This window comes from Mus caroli, chromosome 12 (genome assembly GCF_900094665.2).
Source record: "Mus caroli chromosome 12, CAROLI_EIJ_v1.1, whole genome shotgun sequence".
Taxonomy (NCBI): domain Eukaryota; kingdom Metazoa; phylum Chordata; class Mammalia; order Rodentia; family Muridae; genus Mus; species Mus caroli.
The window spans coordinates 520,744-535,943 of NC_034581.1; the positions used below are offsets into that span (position 1 = coordinate 520,744).

At 44.2% G+C, this 15,200-nt stretch overlaps 1 protein-coding gene across 11 annotated transcripts in view; it reads left to right on the forward strand.

Annotated features, from left to right (window-relative positions):
* Positions 1 to 15,200, forward strand: part of Dtnb (dystrobrevin beta) — a 193,562-nt gene that overhangs the window by 137,912 nt on the left and 40,450 nt on the right. For 6 of the 11 annotated variants that reach the window (XM_021178988.2, XM_021178987.2, XM_029484418.1 and 3 more), the window contains 2 exons: positions 5,613 to 5,702; positions 7,907 to 7,994. In XM_021178988.2, the coding sequence (XP_021034647.1) occupies positions 5,613 to 5,702; positions 7,907 to 7,994 (178 nt within the window). The remainder of the gene's footprint in view (positions 1 to 5,612; positions 5,703 to 7,906; positions 7,995 to 15,200) is intronic. The other 5 variants (XM_029484420.1, XM_021178989.2, XM_029484424.1 and 2 more) reach the window with 1 other exon arrangement.

Sequence of the window (15,200 nt, forward strand, 5' to 3'; positions counted from 1 at the left end):
ACTCACTTTGTAGACCAGGCTGGCCTCGAACTCAGAAATCCGCCTGCCTCTGCCTCCCGAGTGCTGGGATTAAAGGCGTGCGCCACCACGCCCGGCTGGTTTGGATTCTTAAAGTTTATTTTACATGTAGGAGAGTTTTGCTTGCATGTAAAACCACCTGCATGCCTGGTCCCTACAGAGGCCAGAAGATGGTGTCAGGTTCTCTGGAACTGGAGTTATACATGGTTATGACATCATATAGGTGCTAGGAACTGAACCTGGGTCCTCTGCAAAAGCAGCAGGCACTCTTAGCTACTGAGTCACCACCAGTCCCTGGGTACTTGTTTTTTAATTATTCTCTCCCAGGATGTTGCCAGCCCCTCTGACAGGGGCCAGATTTCTCCTGCTGTATTAAAACACTTAACGTTTCACTGAACCCAGGGCCTTCCAGAGCCAGAGGATGGTCTTCTGGTTTCTTGTTGGGATCACCTGGTTTTCCCTGCTGATCTCTGAGCTCGTTAGTGCTGTGAATACAGCTGCTGCCATGTCCTCCCTGAGTGCTTCATACCATTTGACCTAACATGCTTTTTCCTTCCCCAAAATTCAAAGGAACTGAATTGTTTGCTGTACTCTAAGTTCTGATCTCTCTCCGCCTTCCCCAGGCTCTAAGTTCCTACAACTCGGTGGTCCCCTGCGTGCTGTGTTTCTTCAGGTCTCTGATGTGAGCTTTCTGCTAGTGACTTCACATGCAGTCTTCAACCTCATCAGTTTCCTGAGTTCCCCTCAGTGTCTGTCTGTCTGTCTCTCTCTCTTCCTCCCTCCCTCCCCTTCCCCGTTACTCCCTCTCTTTCTCATATGTGTGTGTGTGTGTGTGTGTGTGTGTGTATGGTATTTTAACATTTAGTTTAACAAACTGGTGAGTGTTGCTCTCTGCTTCTTTAGTGCCTAATCTCGACCCAAATTTGAAAATATTTTTTAAGAAAACTCCCGAACCCTACAGAGAGGTTGGCACAGAGAGGGAGCTCTATGTATGGAGGTGCACAACTTTAACCCAGCACTCAGGAAGCAGAAGCAGGTGGGTCCCTATGAGTTTGAAGCCGGTCTGGTCTACATATGGAGTTCTAAGGCAGACAAGATTATATAAAGAGACCTTGTCTCAAGCTCCCCCAAAACCAATAAATTGTACTATGTTTTTATGTACTTGGGAGAAGAAGGCATTGTCTGTCCCCTCCTCCTGTCAGGTGGGTCACAGGGGTCAAACTGTGGTATTAGGCTTAGCAGCAAGGACCTTCTCCTTCCGAGTCATGTAGTATTAGGCTTAGCAGCAAGGACCTTCTCCTTCTGAGTCATGTAGTATTAGGCTTAGCAGCAAGGACCTTCTCCTTCTGAGTCATGTAGTATTAGGCTTAGCAGCAAGGACCTTCTCCTTCCGAGTCATCTCACCAGACTGCATTTGACTTGTGACTGAGCTTGCTATTGCTGCCTTGTTTCCTGAATATTGGCTCTCTTTTTCTCAGTTTGATCTATTCTCTTTCTCAGTTTAATCACAAAGATCAGGTACTCCATGGGGCTCTTTGTTCTAGTCTATGCACTGGCCTTCACTCATTGTGAATGGCTTTGTCTGGTAGGTTTTACCACAGTCCCTTCAAACTTAGACCAAACTGAAGAGCACCTGAGACTTGTGCAGCAAGTCTGGCAGGGACAACACAAGCTAGCATGTTGTATCCTGGAAAGGCCCTGTTAGATTTGGAGCACCTTGCCCATTGATACTGGCTGAAGTGGGTTACCAGGAATTAGAGCATGCTACTTCCAGAGCTTCTCGTCCCTGGATTGTGTCACCATGGAAGAGTGTACCCTCTTAGGTTCTCAACATGATCACAGTGCATCTCTGGGGATTCCTGAATTCACCCAAGGCACTGAGGACTCTAGAACATATTTGGAGTCAAAGTTGGTTTAAGCAAAGTAGTCAAACCAGTCATTGTTGCTCTGTGCTTCCTTAGCGCCTAATATTGACCCAAATTTGAAAACATAACATAAAGACTCCCAGGCCGTACAGAGACGTTGGCATGGTGAGTGAACTGTGTCCATTCTCAGACTAGGTTTCCGCTAACAATCATCTGCAAACTGCACCCTGCAAGTAAACAGCCTCATTTTGTAAATAAAGTTTTATTACCATACAGCCCTGACCATTTGACTACATGCTGTCTATAGCTGCTTCCTCTAAAATGGCAAGTGAGCAGTTAATTGCAAAAGTCCCCTGGGCTCCAAAGCCTAAAATATTCACTATCTGGCCTTTTGAGAAAAGCAGCCATTTTAACTTAACGAATTTAGAACAAGGATGCTAAGCTGATAAGCTGCATTTCTAAAAACAAACTGCTCCTATTACACTCTGGGACATCATAGCCAAGAAACAGTGCTTTGGAAAGCAGTCTGTTATGGCTCATTGTTGAGTTCAACATGGCCTCTCAATACAGCAGGTTACAGAGGCCTTCACATCTATTTTGTTAATAGTGTCTTCTGATGATTGCAGGGGGAAACCCCAAAGGTACAACACTGAGTCTCTTACAGCTTCTTCAGGGTCCCTGTGGGCTGAGTAATGGGAAGCTGAGCATGGCTGAGTGGCTGGACTCCCTCATAATAGGGGACAGAGACACTGGATCCGAGCAGCCGGTCTTAGTCCTCGGGAGCACTCCTTCCCGGGGCAGAGTAGTCATGAGCACTGCCTGCCATGAGGACTTGCTTGATGCTTTTAGCCTTCGTTGGAGGTCAGTCCTCTAAATGTGTAGCATTTTGAATAGAAATTAAGGAGTTGAAAGACATCATTGTCTTAAATTCTATCGTAATGTCACCATCTAATCTAAAACTCTGAAACTTTCCATCTATTTCATATTCTAAATTTTTTACATAGTATTCATCATTATTATTTTATTATATTGTAAAATTATTACTCTTGGGCTGGTGAAATGGCTCAGTGAGTAGATGTGCTTGCTGCCAAGCCTTATGACTTGAGTTCCACCTCAGAACCCACATGGTTGGAGGCGAGAACCAGTGCCACAGAGGTGACCTCTGTCATCCACACTCACTGTGGCACACTTATGTCTGCACATGTGGGCGCATGCACAAAATAAATACATTTGGAAGATGATTATTCTTCACCTCCTCCACTAGAATAGAAGCTGGTTTGGTTGCTGTCAGTAATTAATTAGTTCTAAAGAAGTAATTGTGGGGGGCTGGCGAGATGGCTCAGCGGGTAAGAGCACTGACTGCTCTTCCGAAGGTCCTGAGTTCAAATCCCAGCAACCACATGGTGGTTCACAACCACCCATAATGAGATCTGACACCCTCTTATGGTGCACCTGACGACAGCTACAGTGTACTTATGTATAATAATAAATAAAATCTTTAAAAAAAAAAGAAGTAATTGTGGCAGAATATGTTGGCACATGCTTGTATCATTTGGGGTGATTGAGGGTTCAACACCAGCATGGCATGGTGGCACACACCTTTAATGCTAGCATTGGGAATCAGAGGCAGGCTGATTTCGAGTTCAAGACCAGCCTGGTCTACATAGTGAACTCCAGGACAGCCATAGTTATACAGAGAAACCCTGTCTGAGGGAGTGCAGGTGAGTTAGCACAGCCATAAATGAACTTTGAGACCAGCATGAGATGTATGAGATCATGTCTGAAAAACTCAATAGCAGGGCCATTGAGGTCTCAGCAGGGTAAAGGCTCAGGCCACCAATTCTGATATCCAGTTCCATCTCTTGGACCCACATAGTGGAAGGAGAGAACCAACTCACGCAGGTTGTCCTCTGACCTTATACATATGCCAAGATACATGTGCTCCCACACACATGTACACATATCTACAGATACACTGTGTGCCGTAGCCAAGGCAACTTATTATATAAGAATGCTTTAGGGTTTGTTTGTTCTTACTGTTTTTGTTTGTTCGTTTTTGGCTTATATTTCCAGAGGGTTAGGAACCCATCATGATAGGGAGACAGAGCAGTAGGCAGCAGGCGTAGAGAAGTTGAGAACACTTGCTTTCAAATGCAGGCATGGAACATAGAGAACAAAGTGGAAGTGGTGGGAGGCTTTTAATACTGAAGCCTATTCCTGGTGACATACTTTCTCCAGCTGCATCACCTAAACCTCACCAAACATCACCACCAACTGGAGACCAAGGACTCAAATGCCTGAGATCTTAGGGGACATTTCTCCTTCAGTCCTTTTAAAAAGAAGAAATGCAGGGCCAAGAAGATAGCTCAGTGGGTGAAAGCACTCCTGCACAGGTTTCTCTGGTAGAATGGTTCATATTTGTAATCCTAATATGCTCACAGAAGACTCCCCTGGAACCTGGGGGACCAACTAGCCCACATTAGTTAGCTAACAGCTGTAAGTCTAGCTCCAGGAGCTTCAATACCCTCTTTGGCCTTCTGAGATACTACACTGACATGCACAAACCCATACCTACACACATACTTATGTATAATTGAAAATAAAATATTTTTTTAATTTTTAATATTTTTTATTACGTATTTTCCTCAATTACATTTCCAGTGCTATCCCAAAAGCCCCCCATACCCTCCCCGCCACTTCCCTACCCATATTTTTATAAATGCTAGAAATATCCAGGTGTGATTCGACACACCTGTATTCTCAGAGACAGAGGTCAGTGGATCTCTTAAGTTCTAGACCATCCAGGGCTACATAGTAAGACCTTGATACACCCGCACAATAATAAAAAAAAAAAAAAAAAAAAAAAAAAACCAAAAAACTGAATGAATGTGATTATAAAAAATAAAGCTGGGGCTGGAGAGATGGCTCAGTGGTTAAGCGCACTGACTGCTCTTCCAGAGGTCCTGAGTTCAGTTCCCAGCAAGCACATGGCAGCTCACAGCCATCTGTAATGGGATCTGGCGCCCCCTTCTGGCGTCTGAAGTCAGCTGCAGTGATTAAGTGGTACTGACTAGATTACTCGCTTAACGAGATGACTCTGTGATGCTAGCATTTCCACAGCTAAAAGATGTTGTTGCTCTAGTTTTTTTAAGTGCGAACGCTATGGAGCGTCCATATATCCGCAAAAGAGAGCCTCACTGTTCTGTTTTACTCTTACTCTTCGATGCAGTTTTATCGAGTTCATCCAAGTGCTGGTTCTATGAGAACCTGCATCTCAGTAGAAAGAGAGATACTTACCTGGCAGATAGTGTGTAGTAACACTGGAAATTCTTAAGTGTAGAAAGAAGCCATAAAAGCATACTATTAGGGTGTCACTCAGTAATAAATAAACTGTGCTCAGTTTTGGTGTTTGTTTGTTTGTTTGTTTGTTTTTCTGCCAGAGGGCTTTTCCTGAAAAGTAATTCTATCTTAGAGTCCACAACCTGGGCAGAACAGGATTCTCCATTCAGAAGAAGTTTCAGTCAACCAAAGAGAGAAAAGACTGCTGTGTGTCGGGGGAAGCGGGGGCATCTCCAGGACCTAACACCATACTCCATTATGCATTGTGGCTTTCCCTTTTCTTTATTATGATTTGTTTGTTTTACTTTTAAGTTTGCTGATTTTAATCCATGTTCATTTCTTCTTCTGTACTTGTGTTACGCTTGCTGTCTTTGCTTCCATCGTTCCCAGGTTACAGTATAGCCAAGACATGCCCAATCTCTTGGCCGATGAGCATGCGCTGATAGCCTCCTATGTGGCTCGTCTGCAACACTGCACACGGTTAGTCAGTAGAGCCGCAGCACCGGGAGTGCAGCTAAGGCTGCTCTGAGGGAGGGGGTGAGATCTGGTTCCTGGGTTTGCCGGCAGGAAAAGTTCTGCTTGTGTGGTGTATTTGAACAGCTGCCAGCTGTGATTGTCAGAGTTAATTGCCAAAGCATTGGCTTTCACAAGGGAAGGAGCCTGGCCAAGCCTGGCACTTACCTCAGCATGGAGTTAGACAGTCTCTGAAGAGAGGTACAATCCCTGCTGGTGATACCAGAAGAGTCCGTACACCCGTGAGAAGCCTGAACTCCCAAAGCTGGAACACACTCAGAGAGGACATGTCTTTTATGTTCTCTCCTTCAACAGTTGTCCTTGAGGAAAATATACATATGAAAGGATGTTTGGGGCCCCGAAAGATGGCCTTGGAAATGAGCAGGATAACCCAGGGAGTAGAAGGAAAGAACTAGTTCCTGAGTTGTCCACTGACCTCCACTGGCATGCCATTGTAGCCTCTAACACATATGCATGCACACATACCACATCAAAATAAAAGCACTAGCAAAGGACTGTTTCAACTTTCATACTGTTTCCAATAATTTTACCAGGACAAATAAGCAACAGCATTATATAGGGGCTTGTCCCTCTCCCTAAAGTCTTGGGGGAACAATCAGGTCCTACAGACTCCCGAGTGGGTTTGATGGGCTTCTCCTGTGGGAAGGAGAAAGGAACTGATCATTGCAGACTGTCAGAGAGTCTCCCTGGTCAACAGATGGTATCTGTGTACTCATCCCAGCCTCTTGGTCTCTGAGAACAGAAGTGTTTATCTCAGGCAGTGTAAGTAACGTCCTGTCAGCAAAGGCAGTTGCCCAGGGTCCTAGAAAGCTTGGGATGTCAACCACAGCAGAGCACTGCAGGGGTCGCTGCCTCACATTCAAGCCCTGAGTTTAATGGTAGGTTTATCGAGCTAGGACTGGTGACCATGGTTCAGAGCCCCTGCGGTCTGCAGTCGAAGGGCACAAACCCCGTACTGCCTTGAGGAAATCAGAGATTTCTTGGCTGATTCTAATTCTGTAACAGATAAATAACAAACTGGGACAGATAAATGACAAACCATTAATTTATTGTTGTTGATGTTTTATTCTGTGGCACTAAGGATTGCTCTAAGAGCTTCAAACATGCTAGGCAACTACATTGTCACTGAGCAATAGCTCTAGACCTTTTAATGTTTCATTTTGAAACAAATTACCCAAGCTGTCCTTGAATTCATTTTGTGGTCCAGGCACACCTGGAACTTAAGATGCTCTTGACTTAGCTTCTCACATTCTGATGAAGTCATCATCATCCCTGAGTCCCTAAAGCATCTTAGTGGGCATGGTGGCTCACGTCTGTAATCCCAGCCCTTGGGAGGCAGAGGCAAGGAGGCTTTCTGTGAATTCAAGACAACCTTGGGCTGCAGAATGAGAGCCCGACTCAAAAAAAAAAAACAAAAAACAAAAAAAGCCAGCTATATTTGTGAAGCTGATCTTCTTTTGTTGGGTACCGTTTTATCCAGCATCTCATCTGCATGAATCCTTACATGTTTATAATAATGGGTGAGGCATCACACAGTAGCACTCACAATCCCTGTTCTGGAGAGACTGAGGCAGGAGAATTGGGAGCTCAGTGTGGGAAATACAGAAATAACTCATCTCAATAATAATAATAATAATAATAATAGACTAGTTCACTGCAAACTGTGCCCATTTGTGAAATGAACATTTTAGAGAAGAGAGAGAAAGGGAATGTTAAACGGGAATATCTAATGCTACGAGCTCTTTCCAGCTTGAGAGTTTCGTTTGGCCAACCCTGGCCGGGATCCCCCATTTCCTTCATCCAGTGTTAAGTACACTTTTTCTTAGCCCTCTGTTTTTCATGATCCCATAATTTTTTTAAGTCTTCTTTTAGTTCCAGACCTAGCACTGTACAGGCTTTTTTGTAGGATGTCTTTTCTTTTCTTTCCCTTCTTTCAAAAAGGCACTGCCCCTTTGCTGATGCAGATGCATAGGGATGGTGTGTGTAGACTCGGTGTGTCCTGAAATCCTCTTGTCTCAGAAGACTGTTAGTCTGTGACGCAGGCCTCTGCGTGTTGTTCTTAACATTCTTAGTTACAAGCCTTCTCCCTGAGGATCCGACAAGAACTAGGATGTCTCATAGACACCTGTTGAATTTTATCTCCTTGACAGTGTGCTGGACAGTCCTAGCCGACTGGATGAGGAACACCGGCTTATAGCCCGCTATGCTGCCCGGCTAGCTGCAGAGGCAGGAAACATGGTAAGTGAATGGAGGACCTCAGGAGAGTATCAGAAAGTAGCAGTATTTGAGTATGCATATTATGTAGAATAGTAATTGTGACCCTCAATAGTAATTACTACCCTCAGAGAGAGGGTTGCTGGGGAATAGAAGGTAGGGATATATATGGGGAAGAGAATGAAGGAGCCTTTAATTTTATCTGCAATGTTCTTTGAAACACAAATCAAGAAGAGAAAGTCAAACAATTTAGTTCTTTAAAAATATCAATACATTTAGTGTAAACTCCTAACAATCAGTAGATGATGGAAAAAGGAGAGATAGGACAAATCACCACTGTCAGGAATGAGAAGGGACCTCACTACAGATATTACAGAAATTGAAAGTATGAGATGAAACATTGACTTCAATACAATTAATAACCCAGCCAGGTGTATTAAATGCCTTTAATGCCAGCACCCAGGAAGCAGAAGTGGGTAGATCTCTGAGGTTGAAGCTAGCCTGGTCTACAAAGCAAATTCAAGGACAGTCAGGGCTATACATTTCAACCCTGTCTCAAAAAATAAAAAGCAAAAAGGTTAACACTGATGCAATATGCATATTTCTTGAAAGACACCAAAAAATTTTGACACATAAATTAGCAATAAAAAGAAAATCAGTTAAATGGTTGTTATAGAAATTGAATTCATAACTAATTTCCCACAAAGAAAACTCCATGTCCTGATGGCTTTACTGTTGAATCTGTCATGTTTACAGGAGGTAAAAAAATATGTGAAAAGGCTGGTACACCATGATCAATTTAATGTATCCAAGCAATACAAATTAATGTACTATATTAAATAAATCAGTGTATTTAACAATTTAAAGAACACTTTGTAAAATCATACTAGTAGATGAAAAAGAAGCATTTGATCGAGAACAGTGCCATTTGTAAAAATCTCCCTATATATTCCAGGAATAAAGACAGGACAGACTTCCTCTCCCTGAACAATACCTACACAGAAACTACCGGCTAGTGTGGTTGTTAAAGACTGAATCCTGGAATCCTCCCTAGTCTAATTTTATTATTTCTATTTACAGTCACATTGGAAGGCCTAGCCAGCAACACAAAGTGTAAACACTGAGAAGGAAGTAAAGTGGTCTTGGGAAGTAGCATGGTCTTCTCTAGAGTGCTGTAGAGCCTGTGCAAACACTGTTAGAGAGAGCACAAAGGTCAGCTTATAGCGTGCAGCGAGATGGAAAGCATAGAGAGCACGGGGAGCGTCTCCAGGACCACCAACAAGAAGACTGACAATAGAGATGGAAGGGATTCAACACGGAAAGCTATAAACTCTTGCTAAGAGTAATTATGGAGAGCAAAGTAAACTGGAGGTGCACCATGTTATCAACTGAAGACTCGGTGTTTACATTAGGATGTATCTTCAAACTGACGTACAGAGAGTACACTCAGAGGCTGGGCTGGGGTTGGAACCCTAGCTGGCTTCTACTTCACTGTGTAGACTAGCCTAGCCTAGAACTTTGGGGTCCTCCTGCCTCTGCCGCCCCGGTGCTAAGATTGTAGGCATATGCTGCTGGGCCATGCTCAATGGGCTTCTGTTTATTGTTAAACTGGCAAACTCACTTTAATAATATGTCTAGAAAACTAAAGGACCCAAAGTAACTATAACAGTCTTGAGAAAGAACAGAGTTGGCAAATGTCACCCTAGCTAAAACCAAGGCCTACTATAAAGCTCTAGTAATAAAGAAAGTGAGGTTTAGCCACACCCCCTTAATCCTAGCACTTGGGAGGCAGAGGCATGTGGATCTCCATGAGTTCCAGGGGCCACCTTGGTCTATAGAGTGAGTTCTCTGTCTCAAAAAAACAGCCAAACAATCAGTGAGGTTTAGTTAAAAGATGGACAGATAAACCAAGGGAGCAGGATAGGATATCCATAAATAGACTCCCGGCAGCACGGAAGAAGCAGTTCTGACAGGAAAGGGAAATTTCTTTAAGCTCTATCTTTATTTTATGTATATGGGTGTTTTTCCTACATATACACCTGTATACTATTTACTGCTCTAGGTGGTGGGACCTGGGAGAATGGAGCCAGTAAATGAAGAGCACTGAAGTTTATGACACAGCCAGTTGTACTCAGGTCAGGCAGTTTATACTCTGAGGGTCAAGAGGAGTCACATGAGTAAAGTATGCAGTCACAAGGGCAGGCCTCATGTGACAGGCAAGCTGCACACACACACACACACACACACTCACACACACGACAGAAACATTTTTTTCCACAGTAGCATATAAACAAATAGTAGTCATCTGTGATGAATAATCTGATGTAAACACATTCCTGTCTGCTACACCTGGAAAGAGGCATAAAAGCATAATCTAAGAACAGTTTCATGTTTTTGAAGTAACTGAGTTCTTACGTCTCTTACCTTGCTTGGTTGACATTTTCTCACAAGCACTCAGAATTCTCCTCATACAACTTCTTTCTCAGACCATGTTCTGACAGTGGGAGAAGCCAGAAGAAAGCACCAGACCCTCTGGAACTAGAGTTACAGTTCTTAGCCACCACAGAGATGTCGGGGTCTAGATCCCGGTTCTTTGGAAGAGCAGCTACTGCTCTTAACTACTGAGGCATCTCTGCAGCCCCCAAATTTCTCAATCACTGATACTAAACCTCAGGGTGTGGGGTGGGGAGGCTGGAGAGACTCTCAGTAGCTAGGTGCACTTGCTGCTCTTGCAGAGGATTGGCATTCCCTTCCCAGCACCCACAGCAGACGGCTCACACCAGGGGATCCATTGTCCATTTCTGGCTTCCACAGGCACCTGTATGCATGTACACAAGTACATACACAGAAACACATGCACACACACAATCAAAAATAAAATAATTTTAAATTTAAAAAGCAGTGAATGTGTTAATAAAATACCAGACACAGGTAAAAATAAAATTTGTGAGCTGGAAAATATGTGTAAGAAAAATTTCCAAAACTGGAGACTGAGTGGCTGCATCGAGTTCAAGGTCAGCCTGAGCTATGTGATGGATTTCAGACCGTCCTGAGATGTCCATCACAATTGCAAAATCCCCAAACAGAAGAATCTAAAGTGCAGGATCAGCTTTACCTACCTAGGAATTTGAAGTTAGTCTGGGATACATGAGACCCTAGCTCAAAAAGAGGAAAAGAAAAATCTCCAAAACACAACATAAACTTGGAAAATCTGAGCTGCAACATTCAGTGATGGAGTGTAGAGAACAGTGGTCTAATTAGAATCTAAACACTTCAGAGTTAGGTTGAAGAGCAAGTGGTTACAGTTTTCCAGATTGATAGAAGACAAGAATCCTCAGGTTGAAATATCATAGTCAGCCCCCCAAAAGAGAAAAATAGCTTCCCTAAAGCCATGGGGCACAGCTACCTGGGAGGATCTAGCAGAGGACAAAAAGTTCCTTAGCTGTTACTCAAGAGTCAAGAAGGAAGTGGGTTGGGGGCTGTGGCTCAGTTTTAGAGTGCCTTCCTACTATGTACAGTTTTAGAGTGCCTTCCTACTATGTAGTTTTAGAGTGCCTTCCTACTATGTACAGTTTTAGAGTGCCTTCCTACTATGTACAGTTTTAGAGTGCCTTCCTACTATGTCCAGTTTTTAGAGTGCTTTCCTACTATGTACAGTCGCTGGCTTCCACCCCAGTACTTCAAGAGTGAGAGAGAGAAAACTTGCTTGTTTACAACGGATTGCCAGTTTCTCTACCGCAACAATGGGGTAATTTCTCATGAGGGTGGATAAAAGCTTTACTGAAAGATAAAGAGTACATCCAATGTTGCTGGGGTTTTGACAAAACTTGAGAATATTCCTTAAAGGGAAGAACAAGTGAGTGTGGTTGCTGCACTGAAAAGAACTAGTTAAAATGTTAAGAAGAAAAGGAGAAAACTCCCAGAAGCCTGGAAAGCTCACAGTAGGACGCTTGCTAAAAGTAGTGCTAATGGCTTACACTTACTGAATATGCACTGGGTGGAGGTCATTCTTCTAAGTGCTTTGCATATCTTAGCTAATTGATTATTCAGAACAGTCCTGTTTCCTGTGGTCTGAGAGATAACCACCCATCGTTGCAGTCTTTGAGTGGCCCATCTGGATGAGGGATGCCCTTTTTATCTCTCAAGCAGTGATAATTTAACTGTTGGAGGTTAAGGTTCTGTAGGAAAGAAATGAACAGAAAGCAAAAGCAAAGAATAAAATGAAAGGAAGGATGACCTGGAATCAAAACCATGGACTCAGACACTAACCAGGAACAAAGAACCAGTCCATCCCCCAAGCCCTGGCATCTCTTGTAAGTGGAAGTGGCAGAGCTTAGAGGCTGGTGGTGCTGGAGAGGAGTGAGGCGGGACAGAAGCAGCATGTCAGATTTGACAGTTAGGTCTCGTCCGTTCGTCCGTTCGTTCGTTCGTTCGTTCGTTCGTTCGTTCGTTCGTTCGTTCGTTCGTGGCGGGCGGGGTATGCCAAGGCGGCTGCTTTTCCCCAGACAGTCAGATCACATACATGACTCAGATGTTGCAACTCCGAAGGCTGTGGAATGGAACAGTCTAGGAAAAATACAGAGCAGTATGGAAGAGCTGGTTAAATCTTACACATGCCCTCAGCCGGTCATAACTGGTCAGGTAATTTTAGAATTCAGATTCATGAGTCGGTGAGTTGAGATGTGCTGCACTGTGGCTGAATCCTAATAAGTGTGCTTAATGCTCTGAAATAGCCCCATTGACCTTACATGGCCCTTTAAAAGGCTGTAAACAAGAGGCAAAGCCTTTTCACCCTGGGGTCCTGGTCTCCTTTGCCATGAACCCAGATAAGGATGTTTGCACCTGCTGGTTTCCATTGCCTGATGTTGAATTGTCATGAAAGTGATGGCAGCTCAGAAAGGGTCCCTTTCATCTTAGTTTACTCTGCTAAGTATCGGGCCTCTCTGCACTCCTCTTCACCTAACACAGAGCACCTAATCCTCTAATCTCCCCGTGACAAGTGCTTTGCATCAAGTGGGGACCACGAGTTTATTTATAGGCTGCTAGATAGGCTTCCCATCGATTTTTCTCAGAGACCTTCTTCCACAGAGGGGCCATTCAGTCATTTGTACCTGCAGCGCGCGCACACCCTGTGAGTGCCTCTCCTGTAGACACTGAGCAGCTTGGTGTGCAGCAGACCAGGCAGTGCCTCCTCACGCTGACCCTTGAGGAAAAGCACTGCACCTCTCACAGATGGGCCAGGAGGACTCATTTGTTTTCCTAGAGTGCCTACGTTTCTTTTTTAAAAAAAAGGAACCGGAAACCCCTGCAATGCGTGCTGAATCATAACAGTGATGGCAGATTCTTAGTTCTCGAGCCTTAACCCGTGAGCACCGGGCGTAATTTTTCTTTTAAGGTTTTCTCATGGGAAAAGAAACCAAACTACAACAACAACAAACAAACCCCAAAACCCTTTACAGGAAAGGTAAGCTGGGGAGGCCAGCACTACCATTGTCACTCTGCCTCAGGTTTAGACATTTCTGAGAGGCTGTCTCCACAGCCACACCCTAACCTTCATAGCATCGTCATCATGGCTGCTTGAGGCACACTGTCTCAGGAACATCCTCATGATTTCTCAAACTTTAGGGGTCAACAGTATCTCAGCTGGGGTTTGGATACATGTAGTGACTACAGGCCCCACTAAAATAGTCACTGCATAATGTGGTTATACATGAAGCACTTTAAACTGTAGAGGCTTTGCTTCTGATCTACTGAGCCAGAACCTCTGGGTTTAGGGCCCAGCTGTCTTTACTGAAGGAAAAAAACAAAGGAAGGAAATTCACAGCCTTCTGATTTACAGTCAGCCTGGGAAGCAGCATCTTAAGCAGTATCATTGGATTCTGGGGTGAGGTTAATAACCCATAGCCTTCACTTATCCTCTAGGAGGTTAGATTGTGGGCAGACTGCCCAGGGATGCAGACAGTGTAGTGGCTCTCAGGGGCATCTCTGTGGACACCTCCTGTCAGGTTCATAGAGGTCAAAACCACTGGTCTCTCTTTCAGGAGACTACAGAAATGCATACTGGGCTACATCGGCTGACTGTTCACTTGCCTTGGATGTGTATTGTCTACCCAGTCCAACTAAAGGGATCCTGTAGCTGCCAGCTGTGTGAGACCCTTAAACCTGAAAGGATACTATTGTGAGATGCACCATCTCTCTTAGGATTAGAAGGGCTGCAGCATTAACTGGATCCACTCTTCATTCCCAAACGGGGTCCTCATTCTCCAGTATTAAACCTTTCTCCCCCTACTCCACAGGGCTTTGCTATGTAGTCTAGGCTGTAACTGGCTTACTTCTGTAGTCCACTGTGTGTGTGTGTGTGTGTATGTGTTCTTGATGAAGACATCAGAGTCCCTGGAGCTGGAGTTACATATACGAGCTGCTCACTGTGGACACTGAACTCCAATCCTCCACGAAGAGCAGCAGGTGCTCTAACCGCTGAGCCATCTCTCCCTGCCTGGATGTTTACCTGGTACGCAAGGCAATTCTAGTGGATAGATATGATTCCTAATATGATTTTGTAAATGAGAAAAGAGGCACATTGAAGTTGCTAAAGTTCCCCAGCCAGTCTTGAGGGTAAATGTAGGTTTGTATGACTTCATGTATCAGTGTAGTCACAGATCGCTTTTCATTATACAGCATTGGTGTTGTAACATACACATAACCGGTGTTTTGGTGTTTGGTGCTAAGTTGTTGGGGTTTGTTGTTGTTTTTGAGACACTGTCGCATGTACCTCATGCTAGCTTCAGGCTTGGTATGGAGCCAAGGGTAACCTTGAATTCATGATCCTCCTACTTCTACCTCCCAAGTACTAGGATTTACATTGTTTTACTTTGTTTTGTTGAGACAGGGTTTCTCTGTGTAGCCCTGGCTGTCCTGGAACTGTCCAGGCTGGCCTCGAATTTAGAAATCCAGAAATCCACCTGCCTCTGCCTCCCAAGTGCTGGGATCAAAGGCGTGCGCCACCACACCCGGCTATTGTTTTACTTTTTAAATATTTGTTTGTTTGCTTGTTTGTTTATGAGAGTTGTTGAAGCCAGAGAAGTGCTTGCAAGACTCAGTTTCTTCTTTCACCCCATAGAGTCCAGAGATTGAACTCCTGTCATAAGGTTTGGCAGGAGGTACCTTTACCCACTGGGCTGTCTTTTAGGAATGGAAAGCGGGAGGGAGGGAAGGAGGGAGGAAGGGAGG